The 24479-nt window shown below is 39.8% G+C and overlaps 2 protein-coding genes across 3 annotated transcripts in view; one reads left to right on the forward strand and one right to left on the reverse strand.

Annotated features, from left to right (window-relative positions):
* Positions 1-308: 308 nt before the first annotated feature.
* On the reverse strand, positions 309-13720 carry engase (endo-beta-N-acetylglucosaminidase). 2 transcript variants are annotated; one of them, XM_041778617.1, is made up of 14 exons: positions 13520-13720; positions 11872-11951; positions 11580-11781; positions 11121-11269; positions 10878-11032; positions 9194-9342; positions 8691-8862; positions 8500-8606; positions 8038-8149; positions 5932-6119; positions 5699-5841; positions 3673-3772; positions 3486-3597; positions 309-3147 (listed from the first exon to the last, which is right to left on the reverse strand). In XM_041778617.1, the coding sequence occupies exons 1-14, from the start codon at positions 13627-13629 to the stop codon at positions 2749-2751; spliced, it is 2178 nt and encodes a 725-aa protein (XP_041634551.1). In that variant the 5' UTR covers positions 13630-13720; the 3' UTR covers positions 309-2748. The 2 variants fall into 2 exon arrangements, with proteins under 2 accessions (XP_041634551.1, XP_041634552.1); XM_041778618.1 differs by having other exon boundaries at positions 2893-3147; positions 3448-3597.
* Positions 13721-15536: 1816 nt separating this feature from the next.
* The window catches only part of csnk1da (casein kinase 1, delta a), a 34704-nt gene continuing 25761 nt past the window's right edge, over positions 15537-24479 (forward strand). Inside the window, exon 1 of the mRNA XM_041817173.1 lies at positions 15537-16000. Coding sequence (XP_041673107.1) covers positions 15925-16000 — 76 coding nt within the window. The 5' untranslated portion in view covers positions 15537-15924. The remainder of the gene's footprint in view (positions 16001-24479) is intronic.

Genomic DNA, 24479 nt, shown 5'->3' on the forward strand with positions numbered 1-24479 from the left:
GTACCAGTAAATTAAAAGTTATTGATATAAAATAGGACCAAGTATGGCACCTTGTGGGATGCCATTTTACATTTTTAAAACTTAGGAGGTTAACAATCAACTTTAGCGCTTTATAAAAATTATTTTCTATTCATTTAAAGATCACTTTTGGGAAATGTTGATGACATCCTCTTTGGTGTCAGAACTTCTACAACATCCAGCACTGACAAAGCTGATCCAAAGTCACTCTGAGGTCCAAAAGATAGCAAAAAGACACTAAAATAATTTTAATTTTCACATTCATACACTTTTTATTTTTTTATCAACAGTGCAGATAGTAAGTGCATTTGTTATTTCAATGGCATGCAGGTTAATAAAACCTGTTAAAAAAATGAGGTTAAAGTGTAGGCTTAAAGCTTTCATTTCATCATAGTGCCTTTAAAAGGGATTCACCTGTGCAGTGAGATCAGGCCTTGGCTCACTTCCTTTCCTACATGTCATTCCCCACTCTCTCTGTTTCTTATCCACTGTCCTCTGTAATAAAGGCGTAAAAAAGCTAAAAATATGTATATAAAAAATTCCTCTCAACACACGAATGTTAATATCCTCCAGAGACCCAACCGTCTCTGTTAAACATTTTCAGTTTCTCCCATTTATTTCGGATGATTGAGTAGATTTACAGATTTAAGTTTTAGCTGTGTCGGCCAGTTAGTAGGAGTAATAAGAAATGGTGTCAGTCAATAGGAGACTTAGAGTGTTGTTTTCTGTACAAGTTTAGACCAAATATGACCTAAATTTCTGCTAAAAGTTCCAGAGATCTGTGAACATTTCCTTTAATATTATTTAAGAACATAATATTGCCAACATTCCCTAAATTCTCAACACATTATCCAAAAAAATCTGTAAAAATTGTAAACATTAAAAAACAAAAAGCCAAAAGATATAAATAAAATGCTCCCCAAGAATTCCTCAAAATTTAAAAGAAAATTCCACCCAATATTCAATCAAATTACAAATACGTTTCACCCAATTTTCGCAGGCGACCCGGGTTTGGGTCCGGCCTGTGGCACTATTTCCTGCATGTCTCTCCCTGCTCTCTTCCCTGTTTCCGACTCTATCCACTGTCCTATCAAATAAAGGCAAAAAAGCCAAAAATAGATCTTAAAAAAAAAAAACTATCAACTTGTATTTCCAGCAATATCCAAGGATATTTCAATGCAAATTCCACAACCAATTCCCATTGAAAAAATATGGAAAATGTTCAAAATAATGCCCTTCAAAATTCCAATCAAAATCCCCCCAAAGTTCCCCAAATTCCCATGAAAATACCAGAAAATGTCAATGCAAACCTCCTTCAAATCTGCAAATCAGTCTTTTCCAAATAAACATACATATCCTCAAAAATTACTCACAAAGTCTCAAAAATTTCCCAGGAAAATCTCAGAAACAATTCCTTAGATATTCCCCCAAAAACGTTCAATTAAATCCCACCAAAATGTCATGGAAAATTAGCCAAAAAAATCATCCAAATATCCAATTTCCCCCAAAAAATTCAAACAGATCCCAAAGCTCCCATGACAGTACCTGCTAATGTCAATGTGCCCCCCGCCTGAACTTTGAATCCAACTCTTCAAAATACTTAAACATATCCCCAAATATTCCCATGAAAACTTCTCTGTATACTTCTCAAGTATTAAGCAAATTCCTTAAACTTGGATGGAAATTCCAGAAATGAATCTGATAAAGTCTAATATCAGGATTTTCCCAAATGTGATGTCCTCTCACACACATGCAGGGTCTCTGGAGGATTTTAACATCTAAATAATAAAGACATCGAAGCTGAGCTGAGTACAAATTAAATATCAGTTTCATTTCCCATGATGCACCTGGTTATTATAGGAAGATAACCTGAAATGAGTATCTGAGGAGCTTATGAGGATGAAAAGCTGCCGTTCCATGTTTTAAACACAGTGAGGAGTTCTGGAAGTTTCCCTTCAGAGATTTTCAGCTTAAATCAAAAACTGTGAGTAGCTTATGAATACTGAGGTATGTTTGGCTCAATAACTAAAGCCTCCTACAGCTCATGTTTCTGTAGCACATGGCATATTAATGTATGGTTAGATTATAAAAATAAGCAAGCATCTGTGTATATTTGGTACAGTACATGTTCATCTTTAAAGCTGAATAACTGAATTCTAAAAACTGACTGGGACCTCATCAAATTTAGGTTTAAAGTTTTTTGTAAGTCATCAAATCATCATCCTCAGGTCACAATCAGCTTAGGTTAAGAGCAAAAAAAAAATGTTTAAAATTTCATCTTTCCACAAAAACTGATGGACTCATCGTCCAAGGAGCCCTTGCAGCACTCCACACCAAGGTGTGTAAAGGACACATTCTTCCCTCCATTTCCATGCTAACCAGCAGTTGTTTACTCTTTTACCCTCATTACCTGCCAGTTTTTGTGTATCTTAAATAAATCTACCTGGTGAAACCAGAGCCTAATGGACGGGGGTGAAAAAGCTGCAACGCCATTCTTCTAACTATGAGAGCTGAAATTTTGTAGTTAAGGAACCCCATGTTTATGGGGAATAACATTGTTCTCATTTTGATTTATTAACACTATAGATAATTTCATCTTTTAAAGAGTGTTTTTCAGAAAATCACCAAAAACGTTAAGACACAGAGTTTGGACAAACTGTAGCTCAACTGGGGAGCGCTGAGGTTTTCATGGTAGCTGCAGCACCGTTTAAGTCGATAAAGTTAAAGTCCTCACGCTGAGTCCTCCGTGTAGCTCAGGCTCCGCCTCCCCCAGTGGCTCTCCGGGACCGGGAAGTCCTTCCTGATCACCGGCTCCACCACCAGCTCCATCAGACCCGGTGGCTCCGGGACCATCAGCTCTGTTACTCTGTAAAGATTGGAGTACGCCCGGCCCACCAGGACCAGCTGACCGGGGGGGATTCTCGGATCAGGTCCTCTCAGGCGCCTCCAGTAAATCCTGAAGTGTCTGACAAGGAGGGTCGGGTAGTCCCAGCGCAGGGTGGCGTTCAAGATCAGACCTGGAGAGGTGGATTCTGAAGAGGAGCCGGCACCACGAAACCACACCACATCGTAAATACACAAACCCCGAATGAGCTCGGGGGGAACCTGAAGACTGGAGACATCCAGGAGCTGAGAGAGAGAGAGAGAGAGAGAGAGAGGGAGAGAGAGAGAGAGAGAGAGAGAGAGGCAGGGAGAGAGAGAGAGAGAGAGGCCTTTGTTTTCAGTAGGATAGAGCTCAGTCTCACAAAGGAAAGCATGAAAATTTCCTGCCCAAAACTTGGGTAGAGTTGAAATGAAAGATTGCATTAGTCACACCGGTGTACAGGATGGCGCCCAAATTCTAGATTAAAGGTTTGAACAGAGCAACTTCTACCCTGAATTTTACAGCAGATGAGGAACTCCAGGACAAAATCTTATAGTATGAATTACTTCAAACAAACACTGGTAAAAAGACCACATCGCCTCACTGTGATCTGTCCCAGCCTGCAGCTGAACGGCGTGTCCTCAGGTGGTCCGTCTCGCTGAATGCTTAAACAAACATCTTTGAGAGCGCAGCCACGAAGCTCCAGCTGAGAACACCTGAGAACACAGAGTTAACCTCTATACAGGAACCACAAACACAGCTTTCACTTCTTAAAACTGCTAGAACTTTACCTGACAGTCCAACCTGAGGGAATAAAGTTCCCACACAGCTGAGAGAAATGTCTGAAAAGCTGGTGATCTTCATCCAGACGCTCAGGAGACACGCTGCTGACTGAAAATCAAAAACACAGACATTAAAAAAAAGAAATGTTAAAAACTTAGGGCAATAAATTGTGTTTTCTTCACTATTAGGCATATAGCAGGGCACTTTTTCATGCTCTGTCCACTTAGAGAAGCCCTACAAAGAGATTTGGTCATGCTTTTTGTCTACTTAGATCAGGGATGTCAGACTCAATCACAGCAGGGGCCGGATTCTGAATCTGGGTCTAACCTGAGGGTCTAACAGGGTCAACATTTAACCATTGAGTGTCAACCTAAATGATTTTGCAATCAAAAGGTCAACATAGTAAGTTAAAAACTCAAAATCTGAGAAAAAAAGTCGAACTTATAAGTTTTAAAGGTAAAACGATGGCATTTAAAGTCAAAATAATGTTTTAACAATAAAAATATTAGATAAAAATCAAATCATGACTTTTAAAGGTAGAAAAACAAGATAAAGTCAAAGTTTGGAGTTAAAATGGTCAGCAAAACTGAGAAAAAATTCAAAATCATGCTATTTAACAATCAAAATATGAGATAAATATTAAAATCAAGAGTTTGAAATGTCAAAATATGAGATTATATTTCAAATTCATGAGTTTTAAAAGTCAAAATATGAAATATAATTAAAAGTAATGAGTTTTAAAGGTAAAAAATTAGATAAAAGTCAAAGTTAGGAGCTGAAAAAGGTAAAAAATTGAGACAAAAAGTCAAAATCATGACTTTAAAAGGTCAAAATAGGATTTAAAATTTAAAATTATGTGTCTAAAAAGGTAAAAATATGAGATAAAAGTAAAAGTTATGAGATTTAAAGGTTAAAATATGGAATAAAAAGTCAAAACCATGACCTTTAGTCACATCTGTGAGATGAAAAATTGAGAATATAGAGAAAACACTAATTTCTCCTATGTTCCTGACTTTTTAGCAAATCATTTTTACTGTTTCCTTTGTCTAATTTTTATGAGTCAGCAAGGATATCATATATCACCAAGGTTAAGTTTATTTTTCCTACTGGAGGAAATCTGCAGACCTCACACTGGTGGGCCAGTTCTAATAAAATTATCATATGATCTGGTGGGTCAGGTATAACTGCACCACAGGCCGGATTTGGCCCCTGGGCCTTTAGTTTGACACCCCTGACTTAGAGGGACCAAAGAGGTCGGTTGGTTGTATTTTGTCCATTTAAAGGGCACTTTTTCATATGTTGTCGCCTAAGAAGGGCCCAAAGAGGACATCTGGCCATGTCTGTCTGATTAGACAGCACCAAGAAGGCTCTCTGTCCTTCTATCCACTTAGAGGGGCCACATTTTTGACAAATACCACTTTAACTGCACAAATTTTTAACACCGGTAGGGTAATTTTACTCTTACAAACAGGCTTTATCTTTTTTTTTTTAAGATTTATTTTTGGCCTTTATTAGATAGGACAGTGGATAGAGTTGGAAACAGGGAGGAGAACGGGGAGAGACATGTAGGAAATAGTGCCACGGGCCGGATTCAAACCCGGGTCGCCTGCGTACATGGTGCGCGCCTTAACCACTCGACTACCGGCGCGCCCCAAACAGACTTTATCTTTGAGGGAATTATTCTTTATTTTTCATCATCGTGCATGGAGCCTACAACATCCAGGATGATTTTTTACCTCAGTGGATGCACGGTAGTGCATAGCTGTATGATATGCAGGGCAAAGCCTGAGCGCCGTCACCCATTTGGCTACATAAACATCATTTATGGAGATTCATTTGCACTTCTTTGTGATTTGTGATATATTCTGATCATGTTTGAGATAAAGATCAAATCAAAATGTCCTTGATGCTGTGTGGACTTCTCAGAGCTGTAAGTACAACACTCCTACTACAGGACAAACTTCTGTATTCTGCTGGAGCTGTTTTCACACAAACGTCTTCTCTTATACGACAGGGCAGGGTGTTAAAACTCACATTGGACGTCTTTTATGTCCATGTGTGTGCACAGACTGGCATCAGCAGTCTTCAGCTCCAGAGACACTGAGATCCCTGCAGACGGTTTGTAGATGATGCTGACTAAAGTCTGTGTAGCGAGAGGAACATGGAGGGAAAAGATCCTGAAAGAGAAACAACAGCATGCCGTGCTTTAAAATATCTTTGGAAAGTGGATTTGACAGATCAGGCAGACATAAATCACTCAAACACACTTTGCACAGACTGGAGTGGTTTGTGTGGAGGGGATGAGTCCGTCCAGCAACAGCGAGCAGCCTCCACTCCAGGCGTCATCAGGGCAGCCGCGGCTCCTCACCCAGGCTCCGCCCTCAAGCTCTGTGTGGTAATATAAAGGCTGGATTTCCTGGGCGCTCAGGTTGAACCAGCTCTTCTCCGTCTCTTGCTGCAGGCACAGAAATAAAACAGGCTTCTGAAAGGATTTTCCTTAATTTAAAGGTGAACAGGGCGTCCTTTCCTTTTCCCTTACTTCAGGGGTGTCCAAACTTATTCCACCAAGGGCCACATACAGAAGTGTGTAAGGAGTTGGGGCCATTTCCATGTACCTCTTCTTCAGGGTTAGTAAAACCAATCAAATGTAAGTTAAGATATGCTTAGTGATTGAGTACACTGAAATGGCTGGTTAATAGCTGACAAGGCGAAACAGTCTACCATTTAAAGGATTTTGGGGAGGCCCTGTGGGCCCTGGCTACCACTGGAAATCAATAAGGGCATTACAAATCGAATTTAATTATTATTTTGGTTGCCAGCATGTTAACCATTTGCAGTGTTGTCACAATTTAGTCACAAAAAACACATCAATAAATTGTTCTAGTCAAAATGTTTGTTTACTGGCTTAGCATGGTAGCACCACCTTGTGCTGAAACTAAAAAGTACAATACAGTCTAGCGCAGTGTTGATCAACACTACTCCACCAAACAGCCAAATTGTTGAAAAATACCTTTGCAAGAGCCACAATCTAAGTGGTGAAAAGTGGCAAAAACAGCTTGGAGTAGCAATGAAATAAGTTAAAGGTGGCAAAAATGGTGCTAGGACAAAAAAAATGGGGGAAAAAGGGTGAAAATGGGGAGAAAAAGTGGAAAAGGGTCATAAAGTACCAAAAATGGGTGAGAAATGACAAAAAATGAGTTACAGGTAGCAAAAAATGGTCGAAAAGTGGCAAAAAAATTGGCAAAAAAAGAGTGAAAAGGACTAAAATCGGCCAAAAGGAGTCAAGAGTGGCTAAAATGGGCAAAAAATAGGAAACAAGTGGTATTTAATGGCAAGAGGTAGCTTAAATGGGTAAAAAGTGGCAAAAAAAATAGTGAAAAAGGGCAAAAATTGGATAAAGTTATAAAAGAAGTAGTTAAAATGGGCAAAAACTAGGAAACATGGTATTTAATGACTAAAAGTAGCATAAATGGGTGAAAATGGGGAGAAAAAATGTAGGAAAAAGGCAAAAATAGGATAAAAGTGGCAAAAAAAAGTTTCTAAAATGGAATATAAAGTAGAAAAAGTGGTATTTAATGGCAAAAGGTAGCTTAAATGGGCTAAAATTGGATAAAAGTGGCAAAAATGGGCAAAAATATGGTATTTAATGGCAAAAGGCAGTTTAAATGGGTGAAAATGGAGAGAAGAAATGGTGAAAAAGGGCAAAAATGGGATAAAAGTGGCAAAAAATGGGGAAAAAATTGCAAAAAATGAGTAAAAAGTTGCAAAAAAACTGGCAAAAATGGGCAACAAAGTAAGAAAATGTGGTATTTAATGGTAAAAGGGAGTTTAAATGGATGGACAGTGGCAAAAAAATGGTGAAAAGGGGCAAAAATGGGATAAAACTTACTAAAAGAAGTGGCTAAAATGGGCAAAAACTAGGAAAAAGTGGTATTTTATGACTAAAGGTAGCATAAATGGGTGAAAATGGGGAGAAAAATGTTGAAAAAAGGCAAAAATTGTATAAAAGTGGCAAAAAAATGTTAAAAGGGCAAAAAAGTCCCCCTTTTAAAGGTTTTCTAGGGGAATAATATTTAAAATGAAGACTTAAAAGAGCCACAAATCCTCACTAAAGAGCCACACGTTGTGTATCACTGTTCTAATGTGGGCAATATTTCATTTTATTCTTAGAATGTGCTGCGGGCCATTCAAAATTCGACTGCAGGCTGCATTTGGCCCCCAGGCCATAGTTTGGACACCCCTACCCTACATGTTTTGTTCCATAGATGCATTACTGTGCAGACACCGTAGGTTAAAATCATGGTGTTAATATTTGATATATGAAAACTAATGCAGACATATGTTGCACTGGGATGTAGATGCCTCTCTCTAACCTGTCCTCTCCAGTAGAGCGCCTTCCCAAAGCCCTGACAGAATGAGGAGATAAACGGGAGGGACAAACATGGCCGATGGACGTACAGGTAGTCTGACAGGAGAGCCCAGAACCTGCAGAGAGGACATTATACGTTTAAAAAACACCAGAACTAGAGGTGAAGCATGTCTGCATGGTGTTCATCTTTGAGGTGCCAACCAGGCTGTTAAAGCTGCTCTGCACTCATTCAAGTCTGTCCACTGTAAGCTGTTAGTAAAGAGTCTGCAACCAGGTGAAATGAGCAGGTAGGACAGGACCAGTAGGCAGGAGAACTTAGGATTCAAGGAGAACTCTTGGTTCTAAGTAAGTGGTTCTGTAAATACCAAAGAAAGCTGATTTGACTGTATGTTTAAGATTTATCACCACCATGAGCATCACCTCTACATTTATGTTTGAGGTTTGTATTATGATTTGTTGATCTTACTTGTCCTGATTTTTGCGGAACTCGCTCTTATCCTCGTGCGTCTCGTACACCCAGCCTGGAGCAAAGATGGCGACAGAGAAGTTGTGCTTCCTGATGATCTCCAGAGCCTGAAGAGAGGATAAAGGAGAATCTAAAAGCTCTAATAGCCATCACTCTCTAACAGCCACACATATGAAAGCTGACAGTTTTACCTTATTTGTCTCAAACTTCCCTCCCACCACGTCTCCTCGAGCAAACACGTCCACCCCGATGTAGACGTCGGCCTGGCGTCCGTCCATCCCGCTGTAGCCGCTCATCCCCTCCAGGTTCTGCTCGGTCCAGTTGTAGTTGGTGAAGAAACCGTCACAAGCATCAAAAAACATCCTGAGATGGCGGGAGGAAGATAAAGATGGCAATGAGCATGTTCTCCTAGTTTTTGTTGGCTTTTTATTGAGCAACTTTTTTTGCAGGTAGTAAAAAAACAAAAAGGTAGAAAAAAGGAAAAACATGGGGCCATGTCAGCTTTAAAAGTATCCTGATATGAGGTCTGCCCTTAAAGGTTGCATATTCCTCAGTTTCTACCTCTTCCTTTGACTTGAAGGTTACTGAAAAGTATCTGACACAGATCCGTTGTCTTTTTTAGATCACATCCTAACATTCCATCCTCTGGTCTCATAAATCCATGCCTTAATTCTCCTTTCTGTAAAGTCTCCACCTGTTCTTCTCGTTGAGTTCATTCTGCCACAGCAGCCGCCCCGTATCGATCACGCTGTCGTACCACAGAACCAAACTCCCAGACACCCTCAGATGCATCTGGTCGGTCAGGTAACGCAGGAACAGCGGGGTGTTCCTCAACGCCACCTCCTGGAGGGCAGAGACAGGACAAGGTCTGATTACAGGATGAAGACTCACTTCAGGTAGCAGTCCAGATGTAGAAGAGAGATTTCTGAATGTTTGCCTGAGCCTCCAAAACCTGCTGGAGTTATCACTGCAGATAAAGACATGTTAACAGCTCTGGAAATGGGGCTAAAGCATTTATCTTGAGTTTAATCTTTTGTAGAGCTACCAGCATCCTGGGAGGACTCTGTGGAGGAAGCATATGAAAAGTGCTTAGATATTTGGGGCAAAGGTTAAACAGTGAGGGGCAAAAGTTGTGGTTTGTCTGGTAGAAGTGGAATGTAGAGCATTTACAGTAAAATCAGCGGTCTCGTCATCATCAGAATTTGCAAAGGATGGTTAGAAAGATGGGAGCAGATATATTTGTGGCAGTAGTTAAACAGTAAGGTTGGAAAGTTGAGGTTTGTCTTGTAGAAGTGGAATGAAGAGCTTATGCAGCAAGATCAGCAGTCTCATGTACATCAGAGTTTAGAAAAAATAGTTGGGGAGAAGGGAGAGCTCTGTGGAGGAAGAGTATGAAAAGAAAATGATAAGATATTTGGGATAGAAGCTAAACAGTAAAGGTGAAGAGTTAGGGTTTCAACGGGAAAAGTGGGATGTAGAGCATTTGAAGCAAAATCAGCAATCTTGTCATCATCAGAGTTTGCAAAAGACTGTTCGGGAGATGGGAGGATTGTATGAAGGAAATGCACTAAAGAAAAAAGCTTGGATATTTGGGACAGATGATGAACATTAAGGGTGGAAAATTATGGACTGTCTAGTAGAAATGGGATGTAGAGCATTTACAGCTAAATCAGCAGTCTTGTCATCATCAGTTGGCAAAAGACCACGGAAGAGATGGAGGACTCCATGGAGGAAATGTTCGGGGCAGAAGCTGAAGAGTAAGGGTGGAAATTTGTGGAATTGTCTGATAGAGGTGGGATGTAGAGCATTTACAGCAACATTAGCAGTCTTGTCATTATAGTGAGTGTTTGCAAAAGAACAATGGGGAGATGAAGAACTCCATGAAGGGAGTCTATCAATCCCTCTACAGTGAAGGTGTGATTGAAGGATTCATTCAGGAGAAGTGGGATGTAGAATGTTTACAGCAAGATCAGCAGTTTCAGTATCATCAGAGTTTGCAGGAGGCAGCTGACAGGGTGGGAGGAAATATGATAAGGGACAAAGCTTGGATAGTTGGGGCTAAACGGTGATGCTGGAAAGTTGGGGTTTGTCTGGTAGAAGCGGGATGTAGAGCATGTACAGCAAAATCAGCACTCTTATCATCATCAGAGTTTGCAAAAGGCCTTTAGGGAGATGGGAAGACTTTATGGAGGAATTGTATGAAAGGAAAATAAAGCTTTGATATTCAGGGGCTCACTGTGATAAGGAAAATTAGAGATTGTCTGGTAGAAGTGGGATGTAGAGTATTTTTTATCATTTCATAAATGACACATCTTCAAATTTAGAAGGTTTTGACAAAGGAGGCAACTTAAATATGCCACTTTGGGATTCTTACTCACGCTAAGGCTGTTCTCGATGTTTATGAGCCAGCCATCGAAGCCGTAACAGTGACTGATCTGGACAAGTTTATCAGCCACGGCTCGGTACGACTCCTCGTCTTTCAGGAAGGACTCGCATGCTGCTGCTCCATCCGTCCACTCTGTGATAAACGTCCCTAAAAACGGGACAAAAACATGGCAGGATCCCTGATGAAGTCTGATTTTTATTCGTTATATCTAAAATAAAACACTCTTATCACTCACCGATCATTACAACGCCATGTTTGTGAGCAGCGTTGGTCCACACAGCCGGGGGGATGGTCACCATGTTGTGTGTGAAGTAGTTGAAAACATCGATGTACTCCCAGTGATAGAAGGCATACGGAGCTTCGACATGAGTGCCCTGCACAAACCTCCACAACAGAAAAAAAGACAGATTAACAAAATAACAAAGAAGGAAAAATGAGCGAGTATCATGGGATTAAAGTAGAAGCAGAAGAAGGAAAACTGTCAAATGCTTGTCAAGGTACAAAAACCTAAACCCTAACAGGGCTGCAGCAGAGAGTAACACCTTATTCTCTTCCTGCAAGTCACGAATGAGGGTGAAAACACCCACAACACTTTGGTGTTTGCAGTGAGCAATGCTGTATTTTCTGCATCTATAAGAGAGAGACCAAAACTATGCATCTAACGGTTTCACAGATCCTTAAATTTTGTCCACACCTGTCATCCAGGTAACCTCCCATCATGTCATGTGAAATCAAAGTCCGTCTTGGAGAAGCAGCCAGAGGAGGCTCCCGAGGAGCCAGGGGGATGGTCGCCACGTTGAAGGGGTTCGCCTCTCTTCGTTTCCACGACAGCAGCTCGCCCAGAGTGGTGAGACCACAGCTGACTGGTTCTGTGGTGTCGATGTCGTAATGTCTGTCTAAAAGAGAGAAAGAAAGTTAAACCATCATCATTATAAGAAGCTTTTTATGATTGATGATAAAGCTGGAATTGTTTCAGACTCAGAGACCTGGGAGAGGAGAGGGGGCGTATTTGATGACTTCATGGATACTTCCTGAATCCATCGGTGGGTCCAAACAGGACTCCAACCTGAGGGGAGAACAAGCTAGTCAGAGCTGGTCATGACTCTTTATATAAACAACAGTCCTGCAATTTAACCTTTAAATGTACAATGCACAAATGGAGTTTAAAGCCCTACTCACTAATGCACAAAATTCCTGAAAATGTCCTGCAAATGCAAACACTTTTCAAAATTGCAACCTCAGAGAAACAGAAATTATCCTGACTTCCCTGTTCACTTTTGTCACCTACGAGAGGAGGTTATGGTTTAAAGTCTTTTAAAATTTCTATGACTTTAAGATGTTGTAAATGGCCTCTCTTGGTCCACCTGCAGTACTCGGGCTCCAGAGGCACTGCAGGTGGGATGTAGAGCATTTACAGCTGAATCAGCAGTTTTATCACCATCAGAAATTGAAAAAGACCACTAGGAAGATGGGAGGATTCCGTAGAGGAAGTGAATGAAAGGAAATGGCTTCAATATTTGGGGCAGAAGCTGAACAATCCAGGTGGAAAGTTAAAGTTTGTATTGTAGGAGTGGGATGAAGAGTGCTTAAAGCAAAATGAGCAGTCTTGTCATCATAAGAGTTTGAAAAAGACGGTTGGGGAAAGGGGAGGACTGTGTGGAGGAAGTAAAAAGGAAAACGCTTTAATATTTGGGGCAGAGAGGTGAGGGTAGAAAAGTTAGGGTTCATCTACAAAAAAAGTGGGATATAGAGATGTCTCCCCATCATCGGAGTTTGCAAAATATGGCTGGGTAAAATGGGAGGGCTGTGTGGAAGAGATGTAGAAAAGTAAAATACTTCAATATTCGGGGCAGAAGCTAGACAGTGAGGGTAGGAAAGTTGTGGTTCATCTGGTAGGAGTGGGATGTAGAGTGTTTACATCAAAACGTGCAGTCTCATCATCAGGGTTTGAGAAAGACAGCTGGGGAGTTGGGAAGACTCCATGGAGGAAGTGTACAAAAGGAAACGGCTTCGATATCTGGGTCAGAAGCTGAACAATACGGGTGGAAGGTAAGGGTTTGTCTGGTCTAGAAGTGGGATGTAGAGCATTTGCAGCAAAACCACTTGTCTCATAGTTTCAAACAACAGTAGGGGAGCTGTTGAGTGAAGCAGTTAAAGCCAGTCTGGGGAATCCTCTAGGATTTTTTAAAGATAAAATGTCAAACATTAATTGGCTCCAGTGTTTAAAAGGTTGCAGAGATTTCTTCCAATGCTCTTTGTGTTATGAAGATGATCTTTTTTAACTCTTTAAAGCACTTTGCTTTGTTTTGTGTATGAATGGAGTTCTTTAAATAAACCTGCCTGTCTTAAAGCTGAGTACAGAGGCAGAGACAGTAACCCCTATAGGTTAGGAGCGCTGTTTACCCCCAGTGGTCCAGGCTTGGTCAATAATTAATCTTTAATTAGAGTCGAGCTTCTTTAAGAATGAGGTGCGCCAACAGCTGACGTGTCCAGTCATAACATCATTATCGTTAACTATGAGGGCTCTTTAGAGCAGATTTCTCGAGTTTTATCTAAACAGGAAGAGCAGAAACTCACACTACAGTTTGACAACTGACCCAAAGACAGAAAAGGTGAATGGGTGAGTGAAGTTACCTGCTGACGTCACGTTTGTCTCTCTTCACGCGCTCATCCTTGCTCTCCTCCTCCTCTTCCTCCCGTTTCCTCCTCAGAGGAGTTTTATTCACGTCCGCATTCAGAGACATGGTCCTATGTTTATCAGAGACACCATTAAGACTCAAACTGGAGGGAGATCGAGGAAACAGAAAGAGCGTTTTCCTCCTGCAAACACTTCCGACTCCGGCCCTTCACAATAAAAGTAGCACCGCCACAGTAAAATGTAAAAAAGAAAAAAACATGAAGAAGAAAAAAACGTGTTTGTCTCGTACGGCTTTGGCTAGACTTTTCTTCTTTGACAACTACAAGAAACGCAAATTGTATCATTTTATTTAAATCCAGACTGCTTGTAGATAAAGTTGAGTTTTCTAAATCGAAACACCGAGGAGAGATTTGGAGTCACACGTCGTTTAACGATGTCTGTTTAATTATTAACTTTTAGTGTTGTCTTGGGAGGAATCCCGCAGTTTATTGTCCCTGAGAGGTGGACTGGGGCCAGCCGGACAAAGGAATCAGCCTCTTATTGTTATGCGGGACCAGACACTTTATCCTGGAGGAGATGAGTCTCTAACAATAAACCACAGGAGCCGTAACAAAGGGGAGGGCAAAGATGGCGGCCATAAAATACATGCTGATGCATGGGAAGATGTGCTGTTAACAATAGAAAGGGATTCCTGAAGAATTTATCAAGTATAAGAGATAAAGAGAGGATAGAAAAGGCAACCAGAGGCGGTAGATGAATTTTAGAACAATTTTCAAAAAAGGAAGTAGAATATAATCTCTTTCTGGACAAAGATTGAATGTTGAATTTAGAAGCAGAGAAACTTAGAAAATATTTTAAAAATTTAAATATATATCAGAATTTTTATTGAAGAATGCCTGTTAGTGTTAAGCAGGTTAATAATGTTATTTTTAAAGGTGGACATTTATGTAATGTTATTATTACAGCTACATGATGATGTACACCTGTAGGCAGCCTTTGGTAAAAATCAGAATAAATGGGTCTAAAATAAAAGCCCAAGCAGACAAAGAGCTGATTGTAGATATTTGTTTCAAATAAAATTTCTAAATCAAATAAAATACTGAAAGGAGAAAATTATGTTTATCCTCAAAATTTTGCAGCCAACATTCAAATGTATTTAATGTCTCTATTTCCACTTCATGTGTTTATTGTAGTCCTTATTTCCTCTGTTTGCAGGGTCATTGAAGTCACTCGGTGGTGAAAGGGTCTGAATACTTTCTGTTTTTTACATTTACTGACACAATGGCATCAGAATGAACGATAACCTCACAAGAAAACACTTATGTAAACTTGAAACAAAAAATAAGGCAGTTTGTGTTTGGTACATTATTTCTTAGTTGTAACAATGCTTCTTGACAATAAATTTTATAGCGTTGGAAAGCCTGTTTATTATCCTTTTAAATGACGCCACATTTGTAAGGAACATGCATTTGTGGGATGAGCAGCAGAGCTGAGTATGTGGGTTGGGCCCATGAAAAAACACAAATTGGCTTACTTTTTGTTTTAAGTTTTAGATAGATACATATGGGGTATCTCTACAAAACTGAACAAATATTGTGAGGGTTCCACAAATTTCCACTGTTTTTCAAATTATTTTCCAGCTAATTGATTAGATGTAGTGTTAAATTTCTGCTTTATACATTTTAGGCTATTTTTGAGTACATTTATATTTGTCAATATATTTTCCTTTTAAGTTCAATATGGCGGTCTGTTATCTCTTAAAAACAAAAAATGTATACATATTTCTATCAAAATTGCACCGTTAAGCCAGAGAAATTGCCAGAGAAAAATACTAAAATAATAATAATAATAATAATTCAAAATACATGATAAAAAATAAAATTCGTGTCAGTATCTTTTTTTTTTAATCACCTGTCGGTATTTGATGACTCATCTTTACTGATATGCTCTCTGTCACCCTCATACGTCACCCCAACAGGAAGTGACGCCAGACCCCTCCAGCAGATTACCGAACAGGATCCCAACAGAGCGGAGACAGCTGAAGGGAGAGGAGCCGGACCAAACCGTAAAGTCTTCAAATCCGTCTTCATCCGTGGAGATAAAAGGAGAAACTTTATTAAAAACATCGAGAGCAGAAAGTTCACAGTCTAAGCTTTCTAACGAGCCCCGTATTGTGAAAATATGACGTTTGTAGAATTTTAAAACAAGTGGCGAAAGATTGGGAGAGCCGATAATATCCGGAGACAACACACAGAGGAACAATTCACCGCTCACAGGGATTTTGATGTGTGGGCTGTTGTGATCATTTCCACCTTTCACAGACTTTGGCTTCATAACTGAACATTTTTGGATATTTTAGAGCTAGCAATCGAGCTTGCTAGCTTAAAACAAATCGCTAATAATGGAGTTAAGAGTGGGAAACCGATACAGACTGGGCAGGAAAATTGGAAGTGGATCATTCGGAGACATTTATCTGGGTAAGTTCTATTCAAACACACTAACTGTTCGGTTTCTGATTACTATTTCATATAAAGCTGTGACAGTTTACCAGCTGGGATGTTTTCCGGGTTTATCAGACGAGCTGTTGGTCAATCAGCTGTTCACTGTTAGCCACATTAGCTTCACAGCTAACAGTCAGTGTAGCAAAGCAGCTAGCTGAGACAAAACGACTGTTAGCCTGTTAAAATTCAGAGTTAAAATGTGTTTGACCCGTCTGTTAACACCAGGGCTGCCGTTGTTTTTATTCTATCAGACTAAATGAATCCTGGAGCAGTGAGAGGCGGCTAGCTGGAGGTAGATGTTACAGCACTGACAGGACTGAACACTCACGATACGATACATGTCACGATATTATTTTATCACGATTCTCATCATGATGATACATTTACTCAAAGACATGACAGTGAAGTAAACTGAAATAAATATGATTCTACTGTTCAAAATGCACTCCATCCACTTCAGCCTTTCTGACATATAAAAGTAATGCGTCTGTATTTGGAGGATATGTAGGTACTTATACATTATCCTATTATTTTCCTCTTCAAAGCGACACTAATAAATGTTCTTACTTCAGCTAGACAGTTACTGACATGGAAAAAGAGAGGACAAAGAGCTGATGGCTCCCATTCCTGGTTGAAAGGAATTATTTAAATGGTTTTGCTGGATCAATCTTAATTGTCTATAACTGTATTGATTTGAATTCTGCTCTGCAGTGTTGTTTTATCTGTATTTAAACCAGTTATTGAAACCTGTTAAGCCCTAGCCTCTTTTACTAGGCTACTGCTCAAAATTTCCAGCCCATCTTTAAATGAGTATAACTCTGTAACTGCAAACTCTGTTTGAATGATCGAGGTACAATAATGAAGAGGGTGTGAATATGTGGGTACATGTTACTGGACCAGAGAGATTGCTTAATTAATTTTTTTTTTTTTTTTAGCATATATAGTGCTTAACAAATGTATTAGACCACCCTAACCCTAACCAAAGTAAGGTTTATGCCACAGCTGCCCTAAATTAACAGCATTGTTAATTACCAAAATCATTTTTGATGTTTCTGCAATGGTTAATACACCAATATGGAGAAGCTCTTTAACCATAACGATATTTTAATGCTAAAATATAATTATTATTGTTATCCAAGAATTTTCAAATGTACTGATTTACAAAAAAAAACTGAAAAAATAGTAAAGCACATTAATATTTCATGATTAATATGTCAAATTATAGTTATTTACTTGCATTCCTGAACAGAAAAATGAGTTTTAGTGGTTGAATGTTATGCTTGATCAATTTCTGACTTCTCAGAGAAGCCCAGTGAGCCGGCTCAAATTTGGGTATAAAAAGGTGAGTTCAGTTTGAAATTCCTCATTCCTGTTCAAAATGGTAAAACATGGAGAGCTGACTGAAAATGAAAGAGTCTGCATTAAAGCACTTCATGATGCTGGATGGTCTCTGAGACAGATATGACAGGTGGTCTAATACATTTGTTAAGCACTGTATATCCCTATCCCCTAACCCTAGAAATTATGCAGTTGAAGCCCAAAAATCTCCAGTAGGCCAAAGCACCACATTTTGACATTACCTCTTTCAACTTTCATATCAGTAGAGGGTTATTAGGACAAAGTAAGAGAGATTTTACTAAAAAATATCCAGGCGAAATCACCTTTTGTGCCATTTGGGCCCAATTTGGCATGATTACTGCCATTTGAAAAATCTCAGGCATCAAACTTTTTTTTACACAAATGCCATTATAGGTGGTCGCTGCATCATGGAATTCTTTTTTTCCCCCTTGAATCACCCAGACCTCCATATAGTTCCCTTTCAAAGAAAGTCTTACAAAGGAACTAAAGTTTGACACCAAGAGGAGCAGATTTATTTTCAATGGCACAGAAAACAACACAAAATAAAGTGCCGAAAACTAAGAGAAACTGTCGAAACAAATGGAAACTGCACAAACATGTCTTGAATTTTCAGTAGAGGCTGGGCTTCCAAATGAGACCATGTTTGAGTCTGTAGTAGCAGGCACCATCCTGTAGGGGGCGGAAGTGTCTGGCTACGTAGTACTATGACTACTTTGATATGTGGTCATTGATTTAAGTCCTTTTTGAGTTGGATGTGGTGTAGGTTAAAATGGTTTCTTTGAGCTTGTAGCTGAGATTCTTCTGTTTAATTTGATGTGTTAACATGACTATTTTTGTGCAAAAATAGAGTGCACAGGGCAAATTTGGTCCTGCTAGGGCTTAAGAGGTTTTAAGGTAGAAGGACATGTGGTAGATTAATAACCAACATTTTAACTTCTTTTAATAAAAGACCATAATATTAATACCTATTTGGTAAAGGCATTTTTGCTCTTGTTATTAACTAACACAGATTGCAGGAAAATCCAACTTATTGTCTTAATTGCACCCAAACATTGGCAGCATTTTGGACCTGAGACTGAAAGGATATATTTGCATTTAGACTGTGCGTTGACTTTCAGCTCATTTAGCCTGTTCCTCTCTGTATCACCTGTCTCATGGCTCAGATGTGCTTTTTAACTTTCTTTGCACACAAACTTAAGATTGCCAACATGTTTGATCGGTTCTGACAGTGCTGCTTTTGAAGAAAGTAGGACTGAAGAGCTAGATATCGGCTGTTAATATCAGCCTACATTGGCTGTTAGTATCGTCCAGCACCCTCTGTAAATAGCCGCCTACATTTCCATAACTGTCGGCATAAATCACCCATTTCCTGAAAATATCTGCCTACACCAGCTTTAAATCACTGCCTGCACCGGCTGTATGTATCATGTACAGTGGCTGTAAATATCTGCAGAATGCTCCTTTAAGTTTGGATTTATAGACAGAGCTAACAGACCAGTGTCAGGTGAAGCCCTTGCTTTTGTTTGTCCTTGTGCCTTCAATTTTAAAGTTTGTTCTTTGGACTTAATTTTTTTTTTCTTTGTAGGTCTGAACTACATCTATACATCACTATCAGTTAAAATCAGGATGCACTGATGTGTGGGTTTAACATCACTATTAGCTTATATATATATATGTATATATATATATATATATATATAGCTAAGATAATTCTGATCCATTTTCATGGTCAGATATAAGAGAAAATATTTTTTTTGTTGCAGATTTTCAAATGTCTATGAAATATACAAAACGCCAAATCATTAGCTTAAATTTTCTTGAAGTTTATTATTGGAAAAATGTAGATTTTGACCTAAATGTGAGTCTACATGAGCCTTTTTTAGCTTGAATTAACAGTTAATTTGACTAGGATGGTATGAAAATAAAGACCAAACAGTTAATTTGACTAGGATGGTATAGAAATAAAGACCAAACAGTTAATTTGACTAGGATGGTATGAAAATAAAGACCAAACAGTTAATTTGACTAGGATGGTATAGAAATAAAGACCAAACAGTTAATTTGACTATGATGGTATAGAAATAAAGACCAAACAGTTAATTTGACTAGGATGGTATAGAAATAAAGACCAAACAGTTAATTTGACTATGATGGTATAGAAATAAAGACCAAACAGTTAATTTGACTATGATGGTATGAAAATAAAGACCAAACAGTTAATTTGACTAGGATGGTATAGAAATAAAGACCAAACAGTTAATTTGACTAGGATGGTATAGAAATAAAGACCAAACAGTTAATTTGACTAGGATGGTATAGAAATAAAGACCAAACAGTTAATTTGACTATGATGGTATAGAAATAAAGACCAAACAGTTAATTTGACTATGATGGTATGAAAATAAAGACCAAACAGTTAATTTGACTAGGATGGTATAGAAATAAAGACCAAACAGTTAATTTGACTATGATGGTATAGAAATAAAGACCAAAAGAACCGGTCTGTCGACTATCATGGAAACTGACAGCTGCAGGGGGGTTGAACCTTTTTATTAAACCGGCTGAGCTAAAATTTATTGTCATCATCCCTCCATTTGTCACCTGATACAGGTGTTCCCATTTTTTAATTCAGGTCACAGTTACCTTTGTATACTTTGACGGTTTTTAGTGTTAATGAGGTCACAACGCTGAATGGGAATATGACCTAATTGTTTTAATTGGTGACGGTTAGTCAATGATGGAGATAGCCATTAGCTGCAAGAGCTTTAGGTAACTTTAGAATAATGCAAACCATTATGGATTTAAATCTAACAAAATAAAAGATCTGAGAGCAGTGAATGATTATACAAATAATGCTCTGTAAAATTTAAGATGTTTCTGGTAAAATATGGTTAAATAATGGTAAAAGATTTAAAAAACAAAACAAAACAGTGTTTTAAATGAATGTACCAGAAAAAGTAAAAATGTATCATGATGATGAATAAAATTATACAAAAAAGCACTAAAATGTGAACTAAAAAGCTGCATTGTTTGACAGATTAACATTTTTTGACCCCTCCTGTTTTTCTTCTTTAAACTAAAATCAGACGTGAGTCCGCCCTCCTGCTCAGATCGTGATCCAGATTTTCTGGATCAAAAGTGTCCCAATCCTTCTTAGAGGTTTCAAACGGCATACCGGAGGTTTTAACTAGATCAAACCTGAACTGGTATCTGGATTATTCTGATGTCAGAAATCTGTTTGAAATGCACGTTTTTAAGTTTCCACATAATTCAACCGCTGTAATCTGATCAGAGTTCTTTGAACCGTTTGTGGCTCCTGATTCGATAACGCTGCGGGGAAAGAGACGGCGGCCGAGTCGTAGGAATGAGACGATGTGTGACAGCTATTTTCATAAAGTCAAATACAGGGAAAATCTCCCGTTATCTGATCAGAATCAACCCTGACGTTAATCTACATCGACTCTCGCCGGCTTCACGGTTGTAATGAATGATGTGGCGGCCATGTTGGAAGCTCCTGGTAACGGTGTTTGTGAACAGCTGATCACATTTCTGAGCTTAAAGACTGAGTCATCAGAACAACAATGGAGAGGAGACATGGTTAATTCATGAAGAGTGTTTACTGGCTGTGAGCTGATCACTCCATCATCGACCATTAAGACTCATAGAGACGATAATATCATTCATGGTTCCAATCTATTATTTATGTGTTAATGCAGCTGTTAAACAGTTAGCTTTGATTATAGCCTCGTTTGACTCTGAATTACCTGCATGCCTCATTGGAAAGTGATTTAGAATTACATCATCTGTTAAATATTTGATTCTATTCCACTGCTAGTTTGTGTTGACAGATGAACACACCACCTAAACATTTATTTAATGTTAAAAAGTAAAGGATTAGAATCCTCCTGATCAGCTGGTCCTCTAGTTAACCCGTTTTAACCCGACACCGCCATGTTTCCAGGTCTTTAGCTGTAGCTGAGGCCAGAAGCCTTATTTCTTAGGGTTGCCCGTTAGTTTTAAACCGATATCTCTAGAAGACCTTCACAGGTTTTCATCAAACTTTGCACCAGCATTCAGTCTCACTCAAGGATAGGGCTGGATATTTCGCAATACAGCCTGCTGCAATTTTCAAATCGCAGAAGTTGCAATATTTCTTTAATTTAAAATGTGTCAAAGTACCAGTTTAATGCAGAACTTTATGCACATTATGCAAACATTCAATTGTCAATTTTTGGTTTACTAAATCCTCCTTTTTGTGTTTTATGTATGTTTTTCTTAATCAAAATGAGTGACATAAAAATGATAAAGCCCTTAAACAAAGCAAATGACATCACATTTACAGTAGGAGCAAAAATAGTTATCTCATTCTGTCTAAAACTGATGGAAGCCTAGTAGTACTTCGTGAAAGTCATATCCCAGCTGTGATCAGCTGTTAGCCAGCCTCACCTCCTCCACCCCAGCCTCCTCCTTCATAGACTAAAGCTTCACCTTCTTCACCCCAGCCTCCTCCTTTATAGACTAAAGCTCCACACCCTCCACCCCAGCCTCCTCCTTCATAGACTAAAGCTTCACCTTCTTCACCCCAGCCTCCTCCTTCATAGACTAAAGCTTCACCTTCTTCACCCCAGCCTCCTCATTCATAGACTAAAGCTCCACACCCTCCACCCCAGCCTCCTCCTTCATAGACTAAAGCTTCACCTTCTTCACCCCAGCCTCCTCCTTTATAGACTAAAGCTCCACACCCTCCACCCCAGCCTCCTCCTTCATAGACTAAAGCTTCACCTTCTTCACCCCAGCCTCCTCCTTTATAGACTAAAGCTCCACACCCTCCACCCCAGCCTCCTCCTTCATAGACTAAAGCTTCACCTTCTTCACCCCAGCCTCCTCCTTCATAGACTAAAGCTTCACCTTCTTCACCCCAGCCTCCTCCTTCATAGACTAAAGCTCCACACCCTCCACCCCAGCCTCCTCCTTCATAGACTAAAGCTTCACCTTCTTCACCCCAGCCTCCTCCTTTATAGACTAAAGCTCCACACCCTCCACCCCAGCCTCCTCCTTCATAGACTAAAGCTTCACCTTCTTCACCCCAGCCTCCTCCTTCATAGACTAAAGCTTCACCTTCTTCACCCCAGCCTCCTCCTTTGTAGACTAAAGCTCCACACCCTCCACCCCAGCCTCCTCCTTCATAGACTAAAGCTTCACCTTCTTCACCCCAGCCTCCTCCTTCATAGACTAAAGCTTCACCTTCTTCACCCCAGCCTCCTCCTTCATAGACTAAAGCTTCACCTTCTTCACCCCAGCCTCCTCCTTCATAGACTAAAGCTTCACCTTCTTCACCCCAGCCTCCTCCTTCATAGACTAAAGCTTCACCTTCTTCACCCCAGCCTCCTCCTTTATAGACTAAAGCTCCACACCCTCCACCCCAGCCTCCTCCTTCATAGACTAAAGCTCCACACCCTCCACCCCAGCCTCCTCCTTCATAGACTAAAGCTTCACCTTCTTCACCCCAGCCTCCTCCTTTATAGACTAAAGCTCCACACCCTCCACCCCAGCCTCCTCCTTCATAGACTAAAGCTTCACCTTCTTCACCCCAGCCTCCTCCTTCATAGACTAAAGCTCCACCCCCTCTACCCCAGCCTCCTCCTTCATAGACTAAAGCTTCACCTCCTCCACCCCAGCCTCCTCCTTTAAAGACTAAAGCCTCACCTCCTCCACCCCAGCCTCCTCCTTTATACACTAAAGCTTCACCTCCTCAACCTCAGCCTCCTCCTTTATACACTAAAGCTTCACCTCCTCAACCTCAGCCTCCTCCTTTATAGACTAAAGCTTCACCTCCTCCACCCCAGCCTCCTCCTTTATAGACTAAAGCTTGTTGAACCCCCACATTCAGATTCATGCTACTTTGGATTAATTGTTTCAGAAGCAATTTCATTGTTTTCAATACAAATGGTCTTATTTTTGGAATTATTTATGCCTTGAATTTGTCAAAAAATACACAAGATTAACCCAAGAAATCGCAATATTTGGGAAAAATATCACATTTAGATTTGTTTTTCAAATTGTTCAGCCCTACTCAAGGATGACCTTGCTGTATTTTGGAGGTCAGAGTCATTAGGTCTCATTGCTTATATATTCGTACAGCGGTAAACACCCCAGCCTTATTTCCTGACCCTCCACTGTACTTTACTGTCTGCCAATGGGAACCTTAACAGAGGCCTCTTACCAGCAAGCAGTGGTCCTGTTTAATGTTTGCCAACGCTGATGAGCTGCTTTATAATTCTACTACAGGTTGATCCTGTTTTGCTGTTTACTTTTCATTTTAACAGTCTTGAAAGATCAACCTGCAGCTGCCAGTGGGGATTCCATCTGCCAGCTTTTCTGTGACTTATTCATTCATTAAGTCCTGAACATTTAAAAAGAGAAAGAGGTAAAAGTCACAATCTTACTTCACAGTGAAGGAGTTCAGGTGTCTTGAGTTCTTGTTCAGAGTGAGGGTGAGATGGAGCGTGAGATCGAGCCACAGACTGTTGCAGCATCCAGCAGCTGATCGTAGTTCCTCCTGCACGCCTCCTTTTGGGTGTCTTCTACACAAGTTCAACAGGGAGGAGACCCTGAACCCAGAGCTCACTGGAGGGATTATTTGTTCTTTCTGGGAACACATCAGAACCCCCCTGGAGGAGTTGGGAAGAGAGATGTCTGGATCAACTTCCTCAGCCTGCTGCCACTATGATGGATGGATCATCTGTGTTTTCTTGAATGTCACCTTGAAGCTGCAAACCTTCATGATAAAGAAGTCTCAATGTTTGACAGGTTGCGTTAAAAAAATAACCAAAGCATTTATCAGTTACCTAATAAGTGGCATTATTACGTCATAAAACATCACTCAATGTGAAGCTATAAATCTTACATTTCGGCTGCAGAAATAGAAATATGTAGGGTTTTTAGATTGAGTCAAACAGGATTATGTGGAGTAGCCAGCTTTGGGGGTCCATAGGCATGAGTGGTCCTGCAGGGATGGGGCCGTCTTTAGCTGAATGTGAGGGTTTTAGCTGAGGTGAGGGCTCCTAAAGTTTCCAGGAAAAGCACCGTCACAACA

Source organism: Cheilinus undulatus, linkage group 21, assembly GCF_018320785.1.
Source record: "Cheilinus undulatus linkage group 21, ASM1832078v1, whole genome shotgun sequence".
Lineage (NCBI taxonomy): Eukaryota > Metazoa > Chordata > Actinopteri > Labriformes > Labridae > Cheilinus > Cheilinus undulatus.

What these genes read in the sequence shown, in the direction of transcription:
- engase (XM_041778617.1), bottom strand. Translation starts at nt 13,629, where the DNA reads ATGTCTCTGAATGCGGACGTGAATAAAACTCCTCTGAGGAGGAAACGG. An exon ending in ACATCGAGAACAGCCTTAGC is followed by an intron (nt 9,343 to 10,877) that starts GTGAGTAAGAAT and finishes TCTGCCCTCCAG; the next exon opens with GAGGTGGCGTTGAGGAACAC. An exon ending in TTCCGCAAAAATCAGGACAA is followed by an intron (nt 8,150 to 8,499) that starts GTAAGATCAACA and finishes TCCTCTCTGCAG; the next exon opens with GTTCTGGGCTCTCCTGTCAG.